The following is a 27,733-nucleotide window of genomic DNA, read 5'->3' as shown; positions in this document are numbered from 1 at the left end:
TTGCAATCAATGTAATAACTGATACAGACAAGATTATTATTGATGCACAGTTGGGTAATAAATTAAAAGTAGAATCTTCACTGATCTCAACGTATCAGCCCACATTTACAAGGGAAAAAGTAACTTTACAATAGAGTGATCTGGGGGATACCACCTTCACCAAGTGGTCAAACTTAGCATTATGGGACACTTTAAGTGATGAAATAGGAAGGATGTATCACCTATGTAGGATTGTTTCTAAAAATGTTTACTTTGAACCTATTCATGATCAAACATACAAATCCAGACTGTGGGACAATTTACAGACAATGGTCTTATACACATCAACAATGCCAGTGTCATAAAACACAAAAATATATACATATGTATATGTATATGTAGGAAATAAGTAAATAAATTTCTTAAAATAAATAAATATATATTAATATATATGTAAGAAAATGTTTTATTTTTTATTTTTATTTTTTCTGAAGCTGGAAACGGGGAGGCAGTCAGACTCCTGCATGCACCTGACCAGGATCCACCCGGCACGCCCACCAGGGGGCGATGCTCTGCCCATCTGGGGTGTCGCTCTGTTGCAACCAGAGCCACTCGAGCGCCTGAGGCAGTGGCCATGGAGCCATCCTCAGCACCTGGGCCAACTTTGCTCCAATGGAGCCTTGGCTGCAGGAGGGGAAGAGAGAGACAGAGAGGAAGGAGAGGGGGAGGGGTGGAGAAGCAGATGGGCACTTCTCCTGTGTGCCCTGGCCAGGAATCGAACCCGTGACTTCTGCACGCCAGGCTGACGCTCTACCACTGAGCCAACCGGCCAGGGCCAGAAAATGTTTTGGAATAAAGAAAACATGACATGTGATGCTTGACATTTGATTGGATCCTGGACCAAAACAAAACAAATTTAAGGAATATTACAAAAATCTAGAAAATGCAAACTGATCTACATCAACGGAAAACAGATCAGTGGATGCACTGGGATTGGGGAGGGCAAGGAGACATGAAAATACCTTTCCACGTGATAAACAGTTTGATTTTGGTGCTGTCAACTTACAGTTTTTCCAATTCATGGGTCTTCATGATGACAGTCTCAACTGTCTTAAGTGACACCTCTGTTGTTCCCAGGTCTCTGAAGGAGAAAGCGCAAAGATGCATGATATGAACCCAAAGGAAAAAATTCTACACTTAAAAAGACACTTAACATGTGATTTACTTCAGTCTAGCTTCTCTGTCAACCAGCTCAAGCGTTTTCTTGCCAGAGATGGTAATTTCAGAGAGCTTGCCTTGAAGAAATGTAAATTTATTTGCATCATCAAATTAATGACCTTGGTGAACAGTACAATTTTTTTCTATATTTCTTATTTTATCATTATCCCACTTCTCACTTTCAATTGTATCCACCATTGGATTACTCTTTACAACAATGCATAATGTACAATTTACTCCTTTCGCTTTTCTGACATCAATGGTGTTTCCACGTGCACCTACATGTCCCAGCTCTGAGTGTGTTCTTCAGCACACTCCCTCCCTCTGCTGGCTGTCCTGTCCACATGCACCTACATGTCCCAGCTCTGAGTGTGTTCTTCAGCACACTCCCTCCCTCTGCTGGCTGTCCTGTCCACCTGCACCTACATGTCCCAGCTCTGAGTGTGTTCTTCAGCACACTCCCTCCCTCTGCTGGCTGGCTTTTCCACGTACACCCTTTCTCAATCATTTTTCTGTACCAATAACTTTTTCAGTAATAACCCAGTTAAAATTTAAATTTTAACTTTTTAGTCAAAATGCAAAATACTTAATCTTTGATGAAAGAAAGAGCAGAAACCATCTCATGAGGCATGAGATGTTGCAATACTTACAAGTATTTTAATGCTGGCAACTTCAAAAGATTTGGATCTTCAATTGTGTTTAGAGGATTTTGATCGAGAATTCTGAAAAATGCAATGGAAGTAAATTATCTGCATTTCAATAACTGCCATGAAAATTTATATTCATTTTGTTAGTACAAAACTTTAAGTTTAAAAAATTATATTCTGTCTTTACCTATAGATCACCCTAAGAATTTCTAAAACATTCTTTTTGGATGACGCAGGTCTCTAAATGATAAAGTGAAGAACAGAAAGTTAAAAAAAAAAGTGAATAGCAAAGGAAAAATATATGCTCAAGAACTTTTCAGATTAAAACACCTAGGCCCGACCTGTGGTGCCACAGTGGATAAAGCACTGACCCGGAACGCTGAGGTCACCGGGTTGAAACTGTGGGCTTGCCTGGTCAAAGCACATATGTGAGTTGATGCTTCCTGCTTCTCCCTCTTTCTCTTTCTCTCTCTCTCTCTCTGTCCCTCCTCTCTAAAATCAATCAATCAATCTTTCTATCAATAAAAAACCTAGACGTGACTATTCTATTAGGAAGCTCTTTCTCTACAGGAAATACTTTAATTTATATAGTGTCCTCTGTAATTCAAAGTACTTTTCTTTCATCTCTAGAAATATAAAGAATTCCACAGTTTAAATCACCCAGTTAAAAACAAAAACGGACTAATTCCGTGCTTTTGGAACCAAGGAAGGGATAAATAGAAAAGGAGCTGCTGAAAGCCCCACTCCCATCACATAGGCGCATGTGTCTTCTTGCAGCACAGGTTTTGTTAGATTGTATGTAATCACCTGTTTACTTGTCAATTTCTCTGACTGGTACTGCCTGACATTTACTAGGTAAGACATGTTTGTTTTATATATAAATAACATTTTGTTTACATTCAATGAAATAAAAATTTTGACACAAATTTTTATTCCAAATGCTGGAATAAATTTTCTTCTCAGTTCTTTAAAACAAAGCAAAACAGAAAAACAGGAAGAAAGAAAAAGATACCTGTCTTTCGGTTAACTCGATTCAAGAATCATGAGTGTACTTTTGCAGCATATTATAGAGGTGATTATCACAGCTAATATCTATTAGGCTGCTGTCATCTGTGATGAACATTTCACATTTAATCCTCACAATAACCTTATTGATAGATATTATTATTATCCCATTTTACAAATGAGGAAACTCAGGAACAGAGAGGTTACGTAACTTGTCCTAGGTCATCAAGTTAGAAAGAACCAGAACTGGAATTTGAAATCAGTTCTGACTCCAAAGCCTGTGTTGAACCCGTATTAATAAAAAGGGTTTGAAATAGCTGTTACTTTAACTTTAATTCTGAGACCACTAAATAGAGAAATACCTTTCAAATTTCATGTACTGTTTGGGAGAGTCTCTATGAGAATTATATTTTCTCTTTTCATTCCTGTTCCCAAATTATCTCCCATGACTGAATAGTTAACTAGCTTATAGTCATTGAAACTTTAGGGATTTGGAACCCTGCAAATCAGTGAAAAGGGTGAAGTAAGGACACCTGAAAACTCATCCCTAAAAAACAACCAAAAACTGGCAAAAGTTGTCAGAATTTTTTCAAACTCTGGCAACCAACAGGCTTGCAGAAATCTAGAAAACATTTATCCAAGAAAAATGATTCATTTCTGCAAGAACAGTGTTGTGTGTTGTTTTAGCACATTCTAGACCTTTGCTCTGCATCTCAGGGGTAACCTTGAAAATTAGTTCACAATCCCCAATGCCAGAGGGAGCAGAATAGAACAAAACTTTCATCCCCAAAGAACTGTCCTTTCACCTGTCCAGTGGTTCCAGTGGTGGCAATCAGCTGTTTTGCAACAGTTCAGCAAAACCAATAGCTAAATTTTGTTGAGTTCAGTGAACTGATAGTTAAAATGATACTTGTAATCAGGGTTTTAAGGTGGGCGCCTGGGCAACTGCCCAATGTGGACATCACAGATTTACATTCCTTCCTCTTTTTTACATTCATCTGCACAATAGCATATTCTTTTTCTTTCTTTTTTTAAATTAAATTTAACAGGGAGACATTGACCAACAAGAGTACATAGATTTCAGGTAAACATCATTTGAACAGTCGATTATGTTGTATACCTATAGCCCAAAGTCAAATCATCATTTGTCACCTTATATTTGTCCCTCTTTATACCCTTCCCCCAACACCCTCCCCCATGTCCCCCTGTAAGGCTGGTGGCCGTGGCCATGCAAGTTCACATTGGATTCGGGGAGATGGTAGAGAAACTATGAAGCTGGAAAATGGTGAGCCGTTCCATTTATTAGTCTTACAATGCAGACTAGCGAGCAGGCAGGGTAAACTGTTTTTCTCTCTCAGGGCTGATGAGCAAACAGGCTGGAGGAGAAAACCTTCTCTGGCAAACAATACCAAAAAGTGAAATGCAATTTGCAATGTACACTCTGCAGTCCTGAAGGCAAGCACCTGCAGCCTTACAGACTATACACGCATGGTGCTGCCCCAAGATCATGCACCAATCAGGCAAACTACAAGTGAGCAAGCCTAACACACTTGCTTGCCCAACATTCCATCCCTTTAGAGTTGCTCGCTTCACAATCTACACGACAGGTCTCTGCCAATATGGTCCCTGTGCAAAGAGTGAGGTACATTACATAAACAGACTAGAGCAACATGAACATGGGGGCGCATGTGTCTTTACATAACGATGTTTTTGAGTTTGGGGGGTAGATACCCAGTAGAGGGATTGCTGGCTCATATGGTAGTTCTATTCTTAATTTTTTGAGGGACCACCATACTTTCTTCCATAACAGTTGTACTAATTTGCATTTCCAACAACAGTGAATGAGAGTTCCTTTTTCTCATTCACAAGCCTCTCCAACACTTGTTATTACCTGTCTTGTTGATAATAGCCAATCTAACAGGCATGAGGTGGTATCTCATTGTAGTTTTGATTTGTATTTCTTGAATAGCTAGTGAAGATAAGCATCTTTTCATATATCTGTTGGCCATTTGTGTGTCCTCTTGGGAGGAGTGTCTGTCCCCATTTTTTAATTGGATTGTGTTCTTGTTTATTGCTGAGCTTTAAGTTCTTTGTATATTTTTGATATTAACCCCTATCAGAGCTGTTGTTTGCAAGTATAATCTCCTTTTTAGCTGGCTGCCTGTTTGTTTTGTTGTTAGTTTCTTTTGCTATGCAGAAGCTTTTTAGTTTGATATAGTTCCATTCATTTATTTTTGTCTTTACTTCCCTTGCCTTTGGGGTTAAATTCTTGGCTGTGGCAAGTTGGCTCAGTGGTAGAGCATCAGACTGGTGTGTGGAAGCCCCAGGTTCAATTCCCAGCCAGGGCACACAGGAGAAGCACCCATCTGCTTCTCCACCCTTCCCCTTCTCCTTTCTCTCTCTCTCTCTCTCTTCCCTTCCTGCAGCCAAGACACCATTGGAGCAAAAAGTTGGCCTGGGCACCCAGGATGGCTCCGTGGCCTCCACCTCAGGTGCTAGAATGGCTCTGGTTGCAGGGGAGCAATGCCCCAGATGGGCTGAGCATCGCCCCCTGGTGGGCTTGCCGGGTAGATCCTGGTCAGGCACATGCGGAAATCTGTCTGCCTCTCCCCGCTTCAATTTGGAAAAATACAAAAAAAAAAGGGGGTTTTCTCTATAGCCAAGGTCCATGAGTTTACTACCTATTGTTTCAGATTTTATATTTAGGTCTTTGATCCATTTTAAATAACTTTTGTGCAGGGGGACAAAATGTAGTCAAGTTTCATTCTTTTGCATGTAGCTTTACAGTTTTCCCAGAACCATTTATTGAAGAGGCTTTCTTTTCTCCATTGTATGTTTTTGGCTCCTTTGTCAAAGATGATTTGCCCTATGTATGTGATTTTATTTCTGGGCTCTTGATTCTGTTTCATTGGTCTGTGTGTCTATTTTTCAGCTAATATAATGCTATTTTGATTATCGTGGCTCTGTAGTATAATTTGAAGTCAGGTACTGAAATACCTCTGGTTTCACTCCTTTTTCTCAGGATTGCTTTGGCTATTCAGGGTTTTTTATGGTTCCATACAAACCTGGTGATTTCTTTTCCCATTTGTATAAAAAACGCCATTGGACTTTTGATGAGCATTTCATTAAATTTATATATTGCTTTGGGTAATAGGGCCATTTTAACTAGCAACAGAAAATTCTAAGCACCTGTAATAATGTTCATTTAGTCAATAGGTAAAAAAAATGGACAGAACTATGCTTATATTTGTTTATTCATTCATAAAACTCATTATACCTTAGATAAAATACATTTTAATCCCCTTGCATTTGTTCCTTCAGTAAACATATAATGTAAAGAGAAAATGCCAGACGGCCAGGGGGTGATAAGCTGTCATTGGAAATAACTTCATAACAGTTTTATTGGTTTTTGTCAGGTATTAGTTAAAATTTTTTCATTAATATTTTAAAACTTTCTTATAGCATAATCTAGTTGTTTGTTCATCTCTTATTGCTTTTACTTAAGTATTAAATGCATGAAATAATAAACTACCTTTTAGTATATCATTCTTTTATATTTAAAACGGTCATTAGGGCAGAGAACTGGTTGTTAAAGTATTTGAATCCCGCCACTGGGTGGTTCCCTGGAAGACCTCACATGGAAGGTTTGTCTCTGACCTGCCTGAAAGCGGCTTAGCACCAAAAGCCTCCCTCCTCAGGGGGAATTTTTTAAAAAACAATCACAGGCCTGGCTGGATGGTGGCACAGTGGACAGAGCATCAGACTGGGATGCAGGGAACCCAGGTTCAAAACTCCAAGGTAACCACCCTGAGCGCAAGCTCATCTGGTTTGGGCAAGGCTCACCAGCTTGGGCCTGGGGTTGCTGGCTAGAGCACAGGGTCACTCAGTCTGCTGTAGCCCCCTGGTCAAGGCACATATGAGAAAGCAATCTATTGAACAATTAGGGTGCCACAACGAAGAGTTGATGCTTCTCGTCTCTCTCTCTCTTCCATTCTGTCTGTCTTATTCTCTGACTCTCTCTGTTCTTGTCACAAAAAAAAATAAACCAAAAAAAACAAAAAGAAAATTATCACAGTACATATTTTAACACAACAGGTGGTGAGACAACAGATAACAGTTGGAGCACAAAATGACTTAACAAAAAAGCTTAAAAGAAAAAGCTGAGAAATGATGTGCATAGAGACTCTGAAGAGCTTCAGCACATGCCCGGGAAACTGGAAGACCATGAGACATATTCCTGGAATCTAGAATGGAACTATTAGTGTTAATAAGTGAGTTCAGCAAGGGTGCAGGATACAAGATCAATATGCAAAACTTAGCTGTACTGTATTTCTACACACTAGAAATGAGTAATCAAGAAATGAAAGGAAGATAACAATTCCATGTATAAAAGCATCAAAAAGAATGAAACAGCAAAAAAATTTAGCCAAAGAAGTACATGATTCATACACTAAAAACTACAAAACACTGGTCAAAGAAGTTAAAGAAGATGTAAATCAATGAAAAGACAAGCTGTGTTCATAGATCAGGAAATGATATTGTTAAAATGGCCCTACTCCCCAAATTGATCTATGGTTTCAATGTAATCCTAATCCAATTCCCAACTGATTTCTTCCCAGAAACTGAAAAACTCTTCTAAAATTGTATAACAATTCAAGGGACCGAGAATAGCCAAAACGCTCTTGATAAAGAGGAACAACGTGGGAGGCCTCACACGTGCAGGTTTCAAAACTCAATTCAAAGCTATGGCAATCACAGTATGTTACCTGCAGAAGGCTCTAGTACTGACATCTAAATTGATGGATCAGAATTGACAGTCCAGAAATCAGCGCTCACTTGTACTTTTTATTGATTTTTTTAACTAGGCTGCCAAAGCACTCCAATATGGAAAGAATAGGCTCTTCAAATGGTGCTGGGACAACTGTACATCCACATGCAAAATAATCCAGTTGGATTCAGCCTACACTACACTATTTATAAGAATCAACTCAAAATGAATCAAATACCGCCCTGGCCGGTTGGCTCAGCGGTAGAGCGTCGGCCTAGCGTGCGGAGGACCCGGGTTCGATTCCCGGCCAGGGCACATAGGAGAAGCGCCCATTTGCTTCTCCACCCCTCCGCCGCGCTTTCCTCTCTGTCTCTCTCTTCCCCTCCCGCAGTCAAGGCTCCATTGGAGCAAAGACGCCCCGGGCGCTGGGCATGGCTCTGTGGCCTCTGCCTCAGGCGCTAGAGTGGCTCTGGTCGCAATATGGCGACGCCCAGGATGGGCAGAGCATCGCCCCCTGGGGGGCAGAGCACCGCCCCTGGTGGGCGTGCCGGGTGGATCCCGGTCGGGCGCATGCGGGAGTCTGTCTGACTGTCTCTCCCTGTTTCCAGCTTCAGAAAAATGAAAAGAAAAAAAAAAAAATGAATCAAATACCTAAATGTAGGAGCTAAAGCTATAGAACCGTTAGAAGAAAACAAGGAGTAAATCTCTATGACCTTATATTAGGCCAACAGTGTCCTAGAGGGGATACTAAAACCACACACACAAAAAAACAAGGAAAAATAGATAAATTTTATAAAAATATAGCACTTTTGTGCCTCAAAGGACACTATCAAGAAAATAAAAAGGCAACTCACAGAATAAGAGAAAATTATTTGCAAATTATATATTTGATAGAGGTCTACATCCAGAACACAGAATATTGAAGATTAATATCCATGCATTTATCCCTAGTGGAATCAAAATATGGAGCCACTCTCAAGAATCCTATTTCCTCCTCTGGCCTTTAGTGCCGTCCTCTCTTCACCAGGGTTGAGCCTGGGCAAAGGAGAGAAGGAGGGAGAGCTGACTCAACAGCTCAAATTTGAGGGACTTTACAGCAACTGTTTTTCCACAAACCACAATATGAGTGATTGCGTGTTTGCACTATGTATCATTTCCACTTCGCATCAGTTCCCTCATTTTACAGATAAACAGTGTGCTGATTCCTCATTCATTTCTTTTTATATTTATGGGCTTACCTTAATAAGAATAAAACATGGCAGAGATTTTTATTATTCTGACAGGCTATCTCAGAGTCAAAGTTTAAAAGATACTGTTCTACAATGTTAAAGGAATCGTGCTACTGTTCTCCAAACTCTACTGCAAGGCCATAGAACTCCAAACAGCAGGTTACTGGCAAGCAAAACAAGACAAAACAAAAAGCATATACATCAATGGAACAGAATAGAGAGATCAGAAATAGACCCATGCCTTCATGATCAATTAATATTTGACAAAGGAGGCAAAAACATACAATGGGGTAAAGAGAGTCTATTCAATAAAGGGCGTTGAGAAAATTGGACAGATATGTGCAAAAATATGAAACTAAATTTTACGCATACACAATAATAAACTCAAAATGGATTAAACACTTAAAAGTAAGATTCAAAAGCATAAAAATCTTAGAAAAAAATATTGGCAGTAAAATCTCAGACATTTCTCAGCAATATTTTTTTTTTGCTATATTGCCTCTGACAAGGGAAACAAAAGAAAAATGAGTATTGGACTACATCAAATTAAGAAGATTTTGCAAAGCAAAGAAATCCATCAACAAGATGAAAAGTCCACCCCCTCGACAGGAGAACATATTTGCCAATGATACATCTGATAAAATGTAGAAAGAAATTACACAACTGAGCACCAAAAAAAAAATCCAAACAATTCAATTAATAAATAACCAAAGGACCTGAATAGACACTTCTCTAAAGAGGACATACAGGTGGCCAATAGGCCTATGAAAAGATGTCCATAGTCAGTAATCATCTGAGAAATGCAAATTAAAACCACAATGAAATACTACCACATCTCTGTCAGAACGCTACCATCAATAAATCAACAAACAAGTGCTGGCAAGGAGAGGGACAAAAGGAACCCTTGTGCGCTATTATGGGAATGAGGATTGATGCAGTCTGTGTGCAAAACAGTATGAAGTTTCCTCAAAAAATTAAAAATGGAACTGTCTTAAGACCCAGTGCTTCCTGAAGCAAATTAGCTTTGTCCGTTTGGAAGATTTGGCCCAAAACAAAGGAGCCCTGTGCCCAACACACACTTACGGTATTGTGACGATGTTCTGAAAGTAATTGTGAAATCGTTTTAGAAATACAGCTCTATTCAAGTCATGTGGTAGGGTATAAATTTATTTCTAACACCAGCTAGCTCTGATTCTTTCATTACATTTTCTGTCATTTTAGATGAACCCAGAAACTCAAAATTAACAACTCAGTGCCACCCCTATTATGAGTCCTTTTTCTTTTTCCATTGATTTGAGAGCAAGAGAGAGAGGATGGGGGAAACGAGGGAGATGAAGGGAGAGAGAAGCATTGACTGTTCCACTTATTTATGCTCTCAGTGATTGCTTCTTGTATGTGCCCTGACTGGGGATCAAATCCATGACCTGGTATGTCAGGATGACGCTCTATCCACTGAACCACCCAGCTAAGGCACGAATCTTTTCTAACCTATCACCATTTTCTACATTGTCTCCCCACTATCTTGATACCCTTCTGTAGAGATGCTGGCATAGCTCTCGTATGCTTTCCCATCACATCCATCTTCCTCCAGCCAGTATAAAAGTTTCTTGGGGATAAAGTCCCTGTCGAATTCTTCTCGTACCTCCAGCACTTAGAATAGAGCTGACACACCATGAACATGGCACCCAGTAAATGTTTTTGAATGAATTCATTAATATTTGTCAACTGTGTTTCCACAGTTTTTTTCCTGTGTTGCCTTCATAACTATAGTGAAACACAGACTCTTAAAAGGGACTCTTGGTGTCCCACAATGCTTAGTGAAGGTGGTGAGTTTAACACATTGTACTGACGCTACCAAACCTCCTGGTGGTGGGACCTAATGAGCATGCTCTCTGCTGCATTGCTGAAAGGGAAACTGGCCCTCAGTGTTCTGTCCCAAGTCAGGCATCAGCAAATGAATGAGAGAAGAGGGGAGGCCGCTACAGATGGGCATCTGCAGGAGCTGTCAGTCCAGCTGCAGACACGCCCTAAACACCTGCATCTAACCCAAAACGAATTGTGTGAAACTGGATTTCTGAACCACAAGACAATCAGACAGTCTTTGCTGTACTTCAACCTGAGTCTAAAATCCTTTTCAGGCCACTGAACACACCCAGTATGATATGCTGGGGTCACAGAGAAATCACAGAATTTTTCAGCTGAGGGAATAAAACCCACAATCCTTACTGAGTAGTCAGGAAAAATATTGGAATCAGGTTATAGCTATGTATTTTCTTTATGAATATATTTTTCACACAAACAGTGTATTTTCTCATGCCTCAAAGGTTCCATTGCCCAAAGGTAATTAATTCACTTCAGAGGCATATACTTTCTGAAAAACAGTGTTCTGGGTGATCGAGAAGAGAAGTGCCCTGTGGTGGGTTTTTCAGAATTTATTCCACTTTTCCCTTTAAAAGAGACACATGGCTGACAAATACCTGGACATTTTGCTTCAAGCCAAACCTAATTCTTTCAGTTCTATGCTGCATACAGATGAGCAGTCAGAAAACTTGCACATGAGCGGGAATCAAAGTGAAATACACACGTGGAATTTCAAGGACCATTCACATAGCAGAGCAGCAGCACCGCTGGAATTCCTGCAACATTGCTACCTTGAATGTAATTTGCCAGGTACTTTCTATTGCCCACACTGAGGGCCAGCACTGGGGAAAGCAGAGCATGCCACCTCTGAGTCAGACAAGTCTCTCGGCCTCTCTGTACCGCAGTGTTTTTGAAAAATGAATGAGTCTTAAGCCACCCTTTTCAGAGTTCAAACTGGGCTTATACTTAGCTAACCAATCACTGTATGATGTTTTTACACATAGCTTTTTACATGTATTCATCTTTAATTTCACTTAAATTTTGTATAAAAACTGCATTCCATGCCAGGCCTCAAATGTTCCTAAGCTCAGTTTTTCTAATGAATTGTAGCTCAGATTTCTATAAAAAAGACAAAAAAGAACAAGGATATTCTTTAGGACCGTTATATCCTTTGGCAGGGATTCTAATTCACCTATGATAAAACAACCTGAATACCCCTCCATACTGTAAATAAATCTCACTGTGGAAAGTGTTTGCTTATGATTCATGCTTTCATGTTTATGCATGTGGTGTATTAGATACAAAACAGTAAGTGCTCAAATATTTGTGTTAAGTGATCTTTATTTTTCTAGAAAGGGTTACAGAACTCCAACATTATTGACATTTTATGCTAGATAATTCTTTGATAAGGGGACTGACTGTCTTGTGCATTGTAGGATGTCGAACAGCAACTCTGGCCTCTGCCCACTAGGTGCCAGTAGCGTACCTTCTGTTCTGACAGCTAAAAATGTGTTTGGATCTTGTCACCTGGGCGCAAAATCACCCTGGTGCAGAACCACTGCTGTAGAATGGTTCATTCTGATCTGTGAGATAATTCTGACATTAATTTTTGCTACATAAAAAAAGAATTTGCTACATAACTTTAATATCTTTCTAACAAAATTTTAAGCTTACTTTAATTACTGTAACAAAGAGGTTTACAATTAAGTTTTATGAAAATTCTAAACATAATGAAGATATATTTATAACTTACAAATGCTCCAGAAAAGGAAGGGATTCAAATGTATTTCTTTCAATAAACTGGATCTTATTGCGTGATAAATCTCTAGAAAAAGTAAAAGAGATATTGCCTCAATTAGCTACTAGATACCTATTAGTAGAAATAACTGGCAAAGGTGAAAATGATAATACTGAATACTTAGCTGTAGTCTAAACTCTGAACAGAATTGTGATCTGAGCCTTCCACAGCCCCTAACCCTGCCCTCACCTCTCATAAGTGTCTCACCTTCATGATCATCTTAAATAATATATACAACTATAGATCTTGCTAGATTGTGAAGGTGATCTTTTCTAAGAGCAAAAAAATTAACTGGATGACCTTTTGTGGTCTCATCAAGTTTAGATTATGAGCTCCAAGTTTTTATTTTCATATATAATTAAATATTTCTAACATTAAAGGAACTGGTCTCACATTTACACACACCTTCTTAGTTTAGTTGTTTTTCTAGGTCAGTTCAATACCAGAAGAAATAAAAAATGCCAAGTCTCACATAATTGGAAGGAATTTACTCTTCTAATTGAATCAGAACTTTGAACTAATTCAGAATGATTCTTTCTATATTAATTGAAATTCAATTTTTTACACTGCTTTACTAATTCATAAATTTAGTTGCTTCAGTTGTGCAGTTCTGGGACAACGAAAAACCACACGGTGCTGGATTTTTATTTGAAAACACCCACTCTTGTCCATCGGTTCCAGCTTAGTCCCTCCCTTCTCATGTAGACAGTGTAACTGTCTTCTGACTGGCGTTTCCATCTCTAGTCTCTCCCTTTCTAATCCATCCTGCACAGTCACCAGATCAACTCTCCAGAGTGATTCTCAAGTGCCAGCCAGCAGCACTTGGGAACTTATTGAAAATACAAATTCTCAGCCCTACTCTGGACAGACTGAATCAGTAACTGTGGCGGTGGAGCTTGAGTTTTCATTCCAAGTGATTCTGTTGTAGGCTGGTTTGTGCTAGAGAGCGGGTGTGATAACATGGTAGCTTGGCGTGTTATCCTTGCCTTGGCCTCCAAACCCCAGAAGATCTGGCTCTCATCTCCTACTCTGCCTACTTGTACTCTACAGGTACTCGCAGTATTTTTCCTTGTTTTGTCTTTCTCCATGCTCCTGTTGCAAACTCATTCTACCTAAGATGTCCGTCTGATGATCCCCAAGGACCCTTCAAAGCCGTTTTCAAAGCGGCATTGCTCTAGTAACATCTTCACTGCTCCAACCGGAAGTCTCATTTTCCTCTGCTGTGTTCCAAAACCAATCTATGCCTGTCATGGCCCATATGCATTTCTTCTTTTTAACACATTTATTTATGTATCCTATTTCCTCTGAGCATGAACTCTTTGAAAGTATGAACTAGGTCTTGCTCATCTGCATTGTCTATGATGTTTAAAATTGACTCAAGAACATATGCAAACTCAAATTTTGTACAATAACTGGGAAGTAGAGGGAGGAAACTGTTTTTTAAAAAATGCAGTTTTAATCCTTCACGGCCCCCTCCTGTGTGCCTCTGCAGCCTTCCTTCTTCATTGAGCTCTTATGCATTATGGTCTGAGCTTATGCGTAGACTTTCATGTGAGATCATGACTTACTAGAAGGGTAGGAACCCTGTCTTACCTTTGTGCTGACAGCACTAGGTACAGTGCTTGGCATATTTTTATTCTGCTTGTTTACAGATTGGCATTTTTTAATGAAAGAAAATACTTATGCTAGCGTGAAATAATTAGCTTACCATGTATTTCACAGTAGATGTAATGAATGACCTAAACTATTTAGCTGTTAGTTACCTCAATTGTTTCTCTTCATTCAATTTATAAGGCTTGGAACCAGAGGACAGCGATACCCTAGCTGACCAATATGAAAGTGGTTGCCCCTTGAGGCTGGGAATGTTTGATAATTCAAAGGACTATTTTCAGTGTCATGGGAGGCTCTTTATACCCACTTCCCTTTAGCCTTCTCCATTTGCAAAAAGAATATTTGCTAAAGAGCATCATTAATTAGTTTAATAAGAAGTAGTGACATACATAGCTCTGGATGCCATGGACAAAGGATAAGCATTAAGTTTTTATAGCAAAAAGCATTTCTTTATCTCTACATAGATAGAATTACTAGGCAAGCACTTCTTAAGACAGGAGGCTAGAGAGATTTTTATTTTGTAATAAGTGAAGTTAGAAGCATTTCTGATAGGCTCACTTAGTGTAAAAAATTCTCACTATATTACTTAACCATCATTTTAAACATTTATTTTTCATACTGCTATAACAATTCCTGCACTGAAATCCTTAACACCAGTTTGTCCTCTTGGTAACTTATCATGTTCTTTACCAGACTCTACATAATTCATCTGCTTAAACATTCAATATGTAAATATTATTCTCTTGTAAATTAAATTATCAAAAAATTCTGGTTTAATGGCATTCAAGTTAATGTAAGTGTTGTATCTTTTCTTGTCTTATAGTGACAATTTGGGGTTAACTTGAATTCCTCCCATTTTACTAAATCAGTATTTTAAAACCTTCACTGTAAAAGCCAAAGAGTAAATATTTTAGGCTTTGCAGGCCACCAACAGTTTGTCTCATATTCTTCTTTGTTTATTCCTTTTCTTCTTTCTTTTGCTGACCTTTCAAAGTGTGAAAATTATTCTTAACGTAAGGGCTGTAAAATAATAGACAATAGACCCGATTTGTTCCATGGGCTCTAAACTAAATATGAATATAAGCAGATGGTATATGAACACATATAAAAAGGTTCCTATAGGTGCCTATAATTACTCAGACCTCTTACCATTTTTCCTCTATAACTAAAGATGTTTTCTATCTATATGATTAAAAATTTGAAAGTACATAAAAAATATTAAATGCTGGAGATAGGCAGTAGGTCTACATAACTTAGAAAATTTCAGAATTCTATTCCTGAGAGAAATTAAAGAGATTAAATCAGTTACACCCCTTATTTATTTTATATATTTTATAGCTAAAAAATTATAGAAAAATAAATATAATAAACTTACAAATATTTGAGAGATAGCAGTCCTTTAAATGAATTTTCTCTTAATTCAGTTATTTCATTTCCACTGAGAATGCTGAAAAAGGAAAAGGTTATTTCTGAATCATAATGAAAAATAACTATAACCATTAACTACATAGAAATATCCATGGGGAAACCTGAGTAATTGTGCCATAGAAATACCCTAATTTAATTTGTATTTAATTTAATGATGAGGATCTTTGTTCTGTTTTTATTCAAACTTTCCTTCCCATGTCCTCCTTTATGTCCATCTCTCTCCATCACACACACACACACACACACACACACACACACTTCACACAAGTCATTTATTTAATGCCTACTCTCTAGATAACAAAGTCTGTTAGAACCCAATTTTGGCTGGTACCAACACTGGCAGAACTACCATTTGCTCCTCTCTTTTCCCAAAACTTATTATGGAAGTCCCATACAGAACACATTAGGGCTGCAAGTGAAGCCATTTAAGGAGTTCCCTTATTTAAAAAAAATTCTATTAGGCCCTGGCAAGTTGGTTCAGTAGTAGAGCCTCGGCCTGGCGAGTGGATGTCCCAGGTTTGTTTCCCAGTCAGGGCACACAGGAGAAATGACCATCTGCTTCTCCATTCCTCCTTAACCCCTCTTTCTCTCTCTCTCTCTTCCTCTCCAGCAGCCATGGCTCGATTGGTTTGAGTGTACCAGGTCCCGGCACTGAGGATGTGAAAAACAGTTTGATTGTGAGCATGGCTCCAGATGGGCAGAGCATTGGCCCTAGACAGGGGTTTCCAGGTGGATCCCAGTCAGGTTCTGCAGGAGTCTGTCTCTCTACCTCTCTTCCTCTCTCTTGGAAAAGAAGGAAATTAAAAAATAAAAATATAAAACATTTTTTTGAAAACTAAAATGTGCATAAAGCACACACAATATAAATACAAACAGCCATGTGACACCATTCATGTCAAGAAAGAACACTGCAGGCCCTGGCCGGTTGGCTCAGTGGTAGAGTGTCGTCCTGGCACGCAGGAGTCCTGGGTTTGATTCCCGACCAGGGCACACAGGAGAAGCGCCCATCTGCTTCTCCACCCCTCCCCCTCTCCTTCCTCTCTGTCTCTTTCTTCCCTTCCCACAGCCAAGGCTTCATTGAAGCAAAGTTAGCCCGGGCATGGGGGATGGCTCCATGGCCTCTGTCGCAGGCGCTAGAATGGCTCTGGTTGCGACAGAGCAACACCCCAGATGGGCAGAGCATCACCCCTGGTGGGCATGCTGGGTGGATCCCAGTAGGGCGCATGTGGGAGTCTGTCTGCCTCCCTGTTTCCAATTTCAGAAAAAAAAGAAAGAAAGAAAGAAAGAAAGAAAGAAAGAAAGAAAGAAAGAAAGAAAGAAAGAAAGAAAGAAAGAAAGAAAGAAAGAAAGAAAGAAAGAAAGAGGAAAGAAAGGAAGGGAAGGAAGGAAGAAAGAAAGAACACTGCAGTATCCCAGAGCCCACAGGACGGTCCTCTCCAATCACAGCCCTTCCTCTGACTCCTGTTTAAATATGGTAGCAACAACTGGGTATGTGATGCTACTTTTTCAACTGTAAATTTATATACTCTAAATACAGATCAAGTCTTTATGATAAAAAAATTTAGCAAACAAATGGAAATTTCAAAGACTTAGGATGAAAAATGGCAACAAGAGACATTCTAGCGCCTGCGACAGAGGCCACAGAGCCATTCTCAGCGTCCGGGCCAACTTTGCTCCAATGGAGCCTCAGCTGCGGGAGGGGAAGAGAGAGACAGAGAGGAAGAAGAGGGGGAGGGGTGGAGAAGCAGATGGGCACTTCTCCTGTGTGCCCTGGCTGGGAATCAAACCCAGGACTCCTGCACGCCAGGCCGGTGCTCTACCACTGAGCCAACCAGCCAGGGCCTATAGTAATCCTTTTTGAGTATAAATACTTGGAAAAACCTATACTTCCCCCTATCACTTAACAAAGGTATATGTGTATCATATAGATTATATACAAAAAGATCATAGTAAATAAATAATGGTGTATGAAGAAATCAAGACAAAAGTAAAGTTGTATATACAATTATCATTTTACAAATATAATCCCTGCCTGACAAGGCGGTGGCACAGTGGACATAGCATCAGACTGAGATGTGGAGGACTAGGATTTGAAACCCCGAGGTTGCCAGCTTGAGCGTGAAATTACAGACATGACCCCATGGTTGCTGGCTTGAGCCCAAGGTCACTGACTTCAGCAAGAAGTCACTTGCTCTGCTGTAGCCACCCAGTCAAGGCAAATATGAGAAAATAGTCAATGAACAACTAAGGTGAGGCAACAAAGAATTGATGCTTCTCATCTCTCTCCCTTCCTGTCTGTCTGTCCCTATCTGTCCCTCTCTATCCCTGTCACACACACACACACACACACACTATATATATATATATATATATATATATATATATATATATATATATATATATATATATATATATATATGATATAAAACCCTGACAGGAATCCAGTATGGACAGAGAAATGGGTCAAATCCTCAGCTATTATAAAGTAGTCCATTCTGATTGGCAAAAGCCCATAGTCTGTTTGGTGAAAGAGTTTGAGTATCAACTAAAGGGTAACTCAAGGGTATGTATGGATTTTGAATTAATGGGTTTCTTTTTGTGAAGCTATTTGGATGACAGCATAGTAAGAATTAAGAATACTTTTGTATTGCTTTGAGAGAGAGAATTAGGGAGAAAAACAGTGAGAGAGAGAGAGAGAGAGATCAATTTGTTGTTTCATTTATTTGTGCATTCATTGGCTGATTCTTATTCTTGTAGTGCCCTGACCAGGGATAAAACCCACAACCTTGAAATATGGGGATGATGTCCTACTGAGTTGAGATACCCAGCCAGGCCAAAACACATTTTTAAAATAAGAACAGTAAATTAAACCTGGAAAAAATGTTTAGATTGAGTATGAGTCAGTCACCAAAAAATTACCTAAAAAGAAGAGCTTCAAATAAGCAACCAACTGTAACAAAACACTCTGATCTGTAGAACTCCACATATTCATTTTGACTAAAGCAAAAATTTTAAAAACTATAGGGAATCAGAGTTAAAGCCACATCTAAAAATTTTCTCACACCAGAAAAACATCAAAGCCTGCCATAAATTAACTTTTAAGAATTGTCCACGTCTGACTTCTGGTCAGGCTTCTTTTCACTAAGGCAAGCTTCTGAACTTCACATATTTGTCATTAATTCTAAATCACTTATACAATTCTCCTTAGCACCTCCTCTGTAACTTCCAGAGAATTGAGAGGCTCAGGGTTTGGGGGGCGATTTTTGAGGACTTAACTATACATAGGATGCAAGCTTTTTCTGGAATTGATTCACATTCCTTCCCCAGCTATCTTACTCTCCAAAGACCTTACCAATATTTGAAATTATGTCTATCTATTTATTATATTTATCTATTCATTTTTATAGTATATCCTTATAAACCCCTTGAGAGCTTGGGTATTTTGTCTATTTTGCTCTTGGGCCTATGACCCTGACACATAGAAACATTTCTTGCACATAGAAGATGCTTCATAAATATTTGTCCAGTGACTTCAGAGAGTAGCCAGTGTTAATTTTTAGGTATAGTACTTTTATTTAAAACAAATCATCCATTTATTAGTACTCATGAGGGTAAGTACAGCCTTAAAGGAAAAGATGTGTCTTTCTTCTCCCTTACATCTGTGACTCTTAATTTTTGAAACAAGAGCCCTATAAGAATTTCATATAGCCTATGGGCCCTTTCCCTAGAAAACTGCACTTTCTTGAATACATGCAAAAGTGTGCGTGTCATTCCCATTTGTGGACTTTCTCTTTAGGGCAGATATTGCTGAATAAAACTCAATATACTCGTGGCTCAAAATTCCAAAGGTATGTAGTATACAATCCAAAGTTTTTTCTCCTCCTCGTGACTCTCAGCCAAATGACTTTCATTTTTCTTACAAATTTTGGAAATAAAATCTCCAAGTCTGATACTATTATAAGAAATATAAACTATATAGAGTTTTAAAGAAATTCCTATATAAAAAATAAAACAGCTTGGTTCTTGTATTTTTTCCTTACAAATAAGATAAACTAAGAGAGGAATATTTTACAATGGTCCTAAACCCTACTTTTAGATTACTATGACTATTATGTCTTTTATTATTAATTCAGAAGTCATTTTGACTTATTTATTCAAGAAGAACTAATATGCCACTTAGTTACTTTGAATGTAAATATTTTTTTTCCAAAATCATTTATGTGTCTAAACTAACTTTGCTACAGATCAATAAAAAACAAATAAATAATAGAAAAATGGGCAAAAAAGGACAGGATAAATTTAGAGAAGAGATACTAATGTTCAATAAATATAAGCAGATATTTAAGTTCACAAGTAAACAGAGAAATTCAAATTTATATGGCACCCCTTTTTATTCACCCATTAGATCAGCCAAAAAGTGGAGACTATCCAGTGGTGGACGGTAGAGGGAAATGAATGCTGTCGTGGCCCACAGATCGCAGTGTAAGCTGGCACAAGTTCTTTGAGGGCAATTAAAATGCTATGTCGATATAGTCTGCACCTCAACAATTCCATTTCTAAATATTTATGCGACATAAATACCTGCCCATGTTCACAAAGATGCATGTACAAGAATGTTTGTTGCAGCAATACATGTAATGAGAAAATTGGACATAATCTAAACATCCGTCAGTAGGGTTATTAAACTGTGATACACCCATGCTCTGAAATATTAAGCAGGAGTTTAAGTGAATGGGGAAACCCTCTATGCACCAAGAGGGCAACAAACCTAAGATACATCGTTAGGTGAAAAAAGCAAGTCATAGGACATTACCATTGGTGTAAAAAAACATGTGATATGAAAATCATGTGACATCCCTATTTTGCTCTCTGTAAATATGTAATTAGGCAAGTGTGTGGGAAAAGGTCTAGAAGGATACAGTAAACTCAGAGTAGCGGTTACCCTAAGGGTGGGGGACGAGGGCACATCCGAGTTCTCATGATACCTGTTATTTCATTGTCATATATTGAAAACGTAATCGTGTATTACTTGTGATAATAGAAAATCAGTTTAAAGGGATTCATTGTAAAGAGGGCCTGCCAAATTTAACTTTTTAAATAAACACCAGATTTAATCAACAGAGGTTAATTTGGGATGCAGACAAGGAAACACCTTTTTTCAGAGCTATTGACCTCAAAATACTGGACCAAGAAGGATCTTACAATGCGGTTGGTTCTTTGTATTCATTTTTGGAGGTATATACTCACAGTTTTTCAATGTGGTGAAAGGGCTCCCAGGAATTTTCACTCAGGGACGCGATGGCATTTCCCCGCAAATCTCTGTGGAAAAACACAGTCAGTGTCCTTGAACAGGCAGGGAAAGAATGAACAGAGTAAGTGAAGCAACCATGGCGACCTTGTGGGGAATACTCAAATGCAGAACACACCAGCTTTCTCATTCCACAGCCATCAGCTTCCCGGGTTGCATAATTAATAAAGACCTGATGTGGGGTCGCTGGCACAAACAATGAGGCACCACCTCAGACCTGACCTTCTTACCTGAGACAGGTGCTGCCAGTTAATTACTCTGAGTGCTCCCCCCCCACCAATTACTTGTATCTAAAATGACTCCTTCTACAAATCAATGGGAAAAGATATCACATCAGCAACTAAATATAAAGAAACCTTATGCCAGGCCTCATCAAAGCTTTGGCTCAAGCCCTCTGTAAAAATCTCTCCAGGTGTTAGAAGAATAAGGGCAAAGAGAAGTGAAAAGGACTAATATGGAAAGATCTCATAGACATATTTGATAGGAAAAGCAGAAATCACCAAACAAGGGGTAAATACCACCTCATTATGGGGAAGAGTTCAAAGGAGAGAGAGAGACAGAGAGAGAAAGAGAGAGAGATTGGAAGGGTACACATACAACAAAATGGTAACAAGAGTGACAGAAAGGGTTAGGTGGAGGCCTGGCCAGATAGCTCAGTTGGTTAGAGCATCGTCCCAATTTGCAAAGGTTGCAGGTTCAATCCCCAATCAGGGCACATACAGGAACAGATTGATGTTTCTGACTCCTCTCTTTCTTCCTATCTAAAATTAATAAATAAGTTCAAAAGAAATACATAGAAAGAGTTAGGTGGGATTTTCACACTTTATCCAATATACTTTGGTGATGTTAAAAAAAAAAATCAAAGCCCTGGCCAGTTGGCTCAGTGGTAGAGCGTCGGCCCGGCATGTGAAAGTCCCAGGTTTGATTCCCGGCCAGGGCACACGGAAATGACCATCTGCTTCTCTACCCTTCCCCCTCTCCTTCCTCTCTATCTCTCTCTTCCCCTCCTGCAGCAAAGGCTCCATTGGAGCAAAATTGGCCCAGGCACTGAGAACGGCTCCATGGCCTCCACCTCAGGTACTAGAATAGCTCCAGTTGCAACAGAGCAATGTCCCAGATGGGCAGAGCATTGCCCCCTGGTCTGGCGCATGCTGGAGTCTGTCTCTCTGCCTCCCTGTTTCTCACTTCAGAAAAATAAAAAACAAAAAGTAGTAAGAACGTATTCATGAATTACAGATGTTGACTGGAAACTGATCAGTTCCTGAGGTTCATTTCAACCACTAAATCTGTGGATGGCTCTGAATCTTTACCTCTAGCTTTGTCCTCTCTCATCAGCAACGACTCACCTATTCAGTTTACATACAGATTTTTCAGGAAGGTCACAAAAAGTCAAACAGATACCTGTTTACCCCTCTGCCTAATGGACATTTCCACTCACCCAGGAGCCTCTGGTTGCTTTACACTGAGCAATAAAATACCCAAACTGAACTCATCTCCCTCAGCCTGGCTCTCATTCCCAATTGCTGTATGTTCACCTGCTACACCACTACCATTCTCCTTGTATCCAGGACAAAATCTTGACAGGATCATGTTTGACTTTTCTCTTTCCTTACCTCCCATCTCCCAACTCTAGGCAGTTACTAAATCTTGTCTGTTCTTCCATATAGAGTTCCCAGGATTTTCTTCCTACTCCTGTCACAACCACTCATTTTCAGCACCTTCTCATTTCACACCTAAATTTTGCCAGAGCATTTTATCTCCCTGAGTCAAGCATTCCTCTTTACATTGCTCTATATATGAAATCTAAAATAATCTTTATTTTAATCTTCTGTCTCTCTCACTTGAAATCTTTCAGTGGCTCTCCCTGTCTCAGTGTGACCTTCAAACCCCTACAGCTGACAGCCAGGGTTTTGCGTAGTCCTATTTTTCACTGCTTCCTAAGCCAATGCTTTACAGCGAGACTGGCCTATTAAATCCTGATCACTCCCGCAGCCCTGCCTTTGCCTGGACACTACTCAATACTTTTTCTCTAACAAATCATATCCAGCGTTTAAGCCCCTGCTGAAGTTCTAGGTTATCCTTGCAGGTTTCCCTGACTTCCACACCCGAGCACCTACAGACTGTGGTGAACTGTCACACCTCTGGTCTGAATCTCTTTTAGAACTTAATCATATATCACCTCCTGTTTTATGCACATTATCTTCTTCTCATCGTATGTCACGATCCACAATGACATACTTCTGTGGCTCACACAGTATGTGGCCCTAGATTGGGCACAAAATGAGTATTTTATCTAGAAAGCCAGAGACAAAGATAAGTTTCGACATAACTGAGGATTGAATAATGATAATAGCTAACACATACGTATGTTAGGCACTGATCTAAGTTTATATTAACTCAACCAAATATCACAACAATCCTATGAGATGATAACTATCATAATCTTTGTTACAGTTGATGAATATGGGCCTGCCCAGGCGGTGGTACAGTGAAAAAGCATCAGACTGGGATGCAGAGGACCCAGGTTCAAAACTCTGAGGTCGCTGGGTTGAGCACAGGTTCATCTGGCTTGAGCGCAGTCTCACCAGCTTGAGTGCGGGGCTGTAGGCTTGAGCGCAGGGTCACTGGTTTGAGCCAAAAGGTTGCTGGATTGAGCAAGGGGTCACTCACTCTGCTGCTGGCCCCATCAAGGCACATATGAGAAAGCAACCAATGAACAACTAAGGAGCTGCAATGAGGAACTGATGTTTCTCATCTCTCTCCTTCTTGTCTGTCTGTTCCTATCTGTCCCTCTCTCTGATTCTCTATCTCTGTCACCAAAAAAAAAAAAGTCAATACTAATGAATGACATCCTTGGGTTCAAACCCAGTCACTCTGACTCTAGAATCTCTACTCTTAACCACTATGTTGTATCACCACCAGTGAGATGGGGAGGGGCCACATTGTAAAAGGAATGGATCAAAAGTGGGAGAGTGGAGGTTAAGGAATGAAGTGATGGGCTAAAAAGATGAATAAGGAAAGATAATATGGGCAATTACAAGTAAAATACTAGTAAACGGGAAATAATAGTAAGAAGGGTAATGAAGATAAGAGATAGTTGACAAACAAAAGGAAAACCACATCAGTCAAGCTGAGCTGGGGAAGATGTGGGAAGCTCAGGACAACCTCAGTAAAAGGCTGCCTTGTGTGGCAGGATGCAGAGAACAAACGAGGACAGGGGAGTCTTACAAGGTGGTGAAGGTGTCCTTGTCGATGCCGGGCTGCAGCACAGGCACGCTGCGGAGCCTCTGCTTTGAGCTGTGAGCCACACAGGACAGCGTCTCATTTCTGCAGGAGCAGAGCTGACACACGCTCCTGGTGGCTTTCTCTTGAATCGGAACTAGTTCAGATGGTTCTGGTTTCAGAGATATGGTACCTTCCATGACCCCAGGCAAGGTTGGCTGCCAACTCTGAACAGAATCCAGATGTAAAAGTGTCACCGCAGGGTGTTCTGGAGGAGCTGTAGTGTGCTGCAGGGTGGTAGGTTGTTCAGCCTCCTCCATTGGACGTGGGGTGATGGTGAGCCCCAGGTCCACAGACTCAACCCCGATTTCAGGCGGGGTTGGCTGCTGAGCCTGAGCAGGACCTGGATGGGGAGGTGTCACCGCAGGGTGTTCTGGAGGAGCTGTAGTCTGCTGCAGGGTGGTAGGTTGTTCAGCCTCCTCCATTGGACGTGGGGTGATGGTGAGCCCCAGGTCCACAGACTCAACCCCGATTTCAGGCGGGGTTGGCTGCTGAGCCTGAGCAGGACCTGGATGGAAAGGTGTCACCGCAGGGTGTTCTGGAGGAGCTGTAGTCTGCTGCAGGGTGGTAGGTTGTACAGCCTCCTCCATTGGACGTGGGGTGATGGTGAGCCCCAGGTCCACAGACTCAACCCCGATTTCAGGCGGGGTTGGCTGCTGAGCCTGAGCAGGACCTGGATGGGGAGGTGTCACCGCAGGGTGTTCTGGAGGAGCTGTAGTCTGCTGCAGGGTGGTAGGTTGTTCAGCCTCCTCCATTGGACGTGGGGTGATGGTGAGCCCCAGGTCCACAGACTCAACCCCGATTTCAGGCGGGGTTGGCTGCTGAGCCTGAGCAGGACCTGGATGGAAAGGTGTCACCGCAGGGTGTTCTGGAGGAGCTGTAGTCTGCTGCAGGGTGGTAGGTTGTACAGCCTCCTCCATTGGACGTGGGGTGATGGTGAGCCCCAGGTCCACAGACTCAACCCCGATTTCAGGCGGGGTTGGCTGCTGAGCCTGAGCAGGCTCTGGATGAAGAAGCGTTGCCTCAGGGATCTCTGGAGGCTGAGCAGGACCCTCTTCATTACCTGCAGAAAGCTCTGCACTGGCAAAGTGCACGTGGGGTGTAGTTGAGCCCTTCTTTGGAGGCACTTCTATAGGCTCCTCTTCTTCCTCCTCAGAGGACTCTGTCTGCAGAGCTGAGACTTCCTTTTGGGAGGGAAATTCTACTTCTCCAGCAGTATATGAGGGCTCTTTGGCAAGGTTTTGTTGATCCTGAGGCCAGGGTTCGGTGAGCCCCAGGGTGGTGGTGGTCAACAGGTTAGGGTCCAGGGCCAGCTCTGGAAGCGGACGAGCCTGGACCAGGAGCCACAACAGCTGCCACATAAATAGGAGCTGTGGGGCCCAGAAGCGCATCCCGGACATGATGTTTGGGATACAGAGAGCAATTCGCACAATTGAGACACGGAAAGTGACCCAGATAAGTAGTTCACAGTATGTGACCTAAGTAAATGAGGTACCAGTACCATGCACTGAGATAAAGTGAATAATTGACGCCGGTGTCACAATTGGTCACCGTGTCACAATTGGCAGCCGTGTCATAATTGGCAGCCATGTCACGCATGCATCTCTTAGCAACCAAGCACCCCCTCCTTTGGTCCCAGCCTGTATTTATATAACCTTTATTACTTTTGGGCTGAGATGACTGCAGAATAGCAAACCTTTCTCCTAGACCTAGAATCACTGGGAACCAAGAAGTCCTTTTCCCCTGCAGAGGGCACAGTTAACTCCCACTGGGTCTCCCCTGAGCCCTCACAGTGAGGCCAGATTGGGCCTGCACACCTGGGTGGCCCAGACTCCAGTGGCACAGGGCTGGTGGGACAGGGGGGCTATTAATGGAGGGGTGGAACTGGGGAATGGTGCAGAGCTTTTCAAGGAAGCCACAGGGCCTCCACCCCAGGAACTCAGAAGTGCTGGTCCAGTTCTGGCAATCTGAACTCCTCCTCCAAGCTGAAAACTCAGAGACATTCTTCTTCCCCTTGGCCATACTGCTCCAGGTAGCTGGCCTACAAAATGAACACCAGGTGGGGTGGTGGGCAGGCAAAATGTTGCCATTTTCTCAAAATTCTCTGTATCCATGTCTGATTCTTAACTCACCACTCTATCAGATAGGGGCTACCACTGAATCAGTGATGACTCCATAACATTTTTAGATGGGGCTTTGGAGGGTAAGCAATTCATTCTGGAAAAGTGGGTCTGAAATCAAGTGAATAACTACTTTACAACGGTACAGAAAAACGTCCCCCTCCCACCTTGACTCAACATAGTCCTTAATCTAGAAAAGTAACAATGCCACTTTTCATATGTCTACCCCATGTGCACACATGGAAAAAACACTCAGGGTGGAAAACCAGCATGTCACATAATTTTCTTGAAACACTGTAGGTAGCACCCAATTTGCTTCCTTCATAGCCCTTTACACATTCTATTTTATTTTACTCCTGTTTATTGTCTGGCCCAACCTCTAGCATATAAACTCCAAGAAGAGAAGGGGCTGCATCTAATTCCCAGTGTCTAGCCCATAGCAATGGTTTTTAAATGGAATTGAGTCCAGGATTGGCCTCATGTAGGGATGGACCTCTTATTGTATCAACTTTCTGAAACCTTTAGCATCAATACTGAATCCCTTCCTCACATATTTCACAGGAAGATAGACTTCTTAAAGCCCAAGACAACACCAGAGCTTTTGCTTTCTGTAGTCATCAGAGCATCCACATTTCAAAGTTCCAGCTAAGTATTCTCAGAAGTCCCACACAAGGTAAATTCAAGAACTATTCTATTCCAATTCTGATTTAATTTTGTTAAATTAGTAAATGCTTGATTCCAAGGACAGGAATTCTCTTTCATAGACCTTGGACTCTTCCACAGTCCCTAACTTAGGGTCTTGCATGCAGCTGACAATGCATTTTATTGGCATTCAGTCAGTAACTGCCGGGGTCCAGCCCAGGGGGGGATTCAGGGGTCCCACAGGAGGAGACGGCGTTGGCGCGAATTGAGTGAGAGAGCCGGATTCTTTTCTTTCTCTTTTTTCTCTAGTTAGCATTTACTGCCAGGCATCTCTCCTAAATGCTAGTATAGCTTCCTTTTTATACACACATACTGAGTTACAATTACATGGTGTTAATCATTGCTTCTGTTTCACTATGTTTACATGTTTCTGGATAACAGTTAATTTATATTTATAAATTACAAACCAGGTAGCAAATCATTCAAAGTACAAAATAACTTGAATAGTGATAACAACATCGGTAAAAGCTTTTAAAGTATTAGTACTAATAGTTAACTAACTTTACTGCTGTTGTGAGTCAAGAGGCAGAGAGAGATTAGCAGACAAAATCATTAAGGACTAACAATGGACCACCGCTTGCTTAGGTAAATGGCTTTGAGTTTATGCAGTGTCCTACTTTTTCTCACAAGATTCTAAAAGGCTTGCTTATAAAGAAATTGACATAACATTAAGAATAGCTTTCCCTGGCCGGTTGGCTCAGCGGTAGAGCGTCGGCCTAGCGTGTGGAGGACCCGGGTTCGATTCCCGGCCAGGGCACATAGGAGAAGCGCCCATTTG

General features: G+C 40.8%; 1 protein-coding gene across 1 annotated transcript in view; it reads right to left on the bottom strand.

The window, feature by feature from the left end:
- LOC136392269 (leucine-rich repeat-containing protein 37A2-like) overlaps window positions 1–25,524 on the bottom strand; it is a 36,971-nt gene extending 11,447 nt beyond the window's left edge. Inside the window, exons 1-6 of the mRNA XM_066364339.1 lie at window positions 24,080–25,524; window positions 20,791–20,862; window positions 15,491–15,562; window positions 12,460–12,531; window positions 1,848–1,919; window positions 1,046–1,120 (exon numbers count right to left, since the gene is read on the bottom strand). Of these exons, the coding sequence (XP_066220436.1) occupies window positions 1,046–1,120; window positions 1,848–1,919; window positions 12,460–12,531; window positions 15,491–15,562; window positions 20,791–20,862; window positions 24,080–25,524 (1,808 nt within the window). The remainder of the gene's footprint in view (window positions 1–1,045; window positions 1,121–1,847; window positions 1,920–12,459; window positions 12,532–15,490; window positions 15,563–20,790; window positions 20,863–24,079) is intronic.
- Between the last annotated feature and the right edge of the window lie 2,209 nt (window positions 25,525–27,733).

This window comes from Saccopteryx leptura, chromosome 2 (assembly GCF_036850995.1).
Source record: "Saccopteryx leptura isolate mSacLep1 chromosome 2, mSacLep1_pri_phased_curated, whole genome shotgun sequence".
NCBI classification, from domain to species: domain Eukaryota; kingdom Metazoa; phylum Chordata; class Mammalia; order Chiroptera; family Emballonuridae; genus Saccopteryx; species Saccopteryx leptura.
Note: the sequence above shows the minus strand (reverse complement) of the source record. Positions and strands in the feature narration are given on the sequence as shown.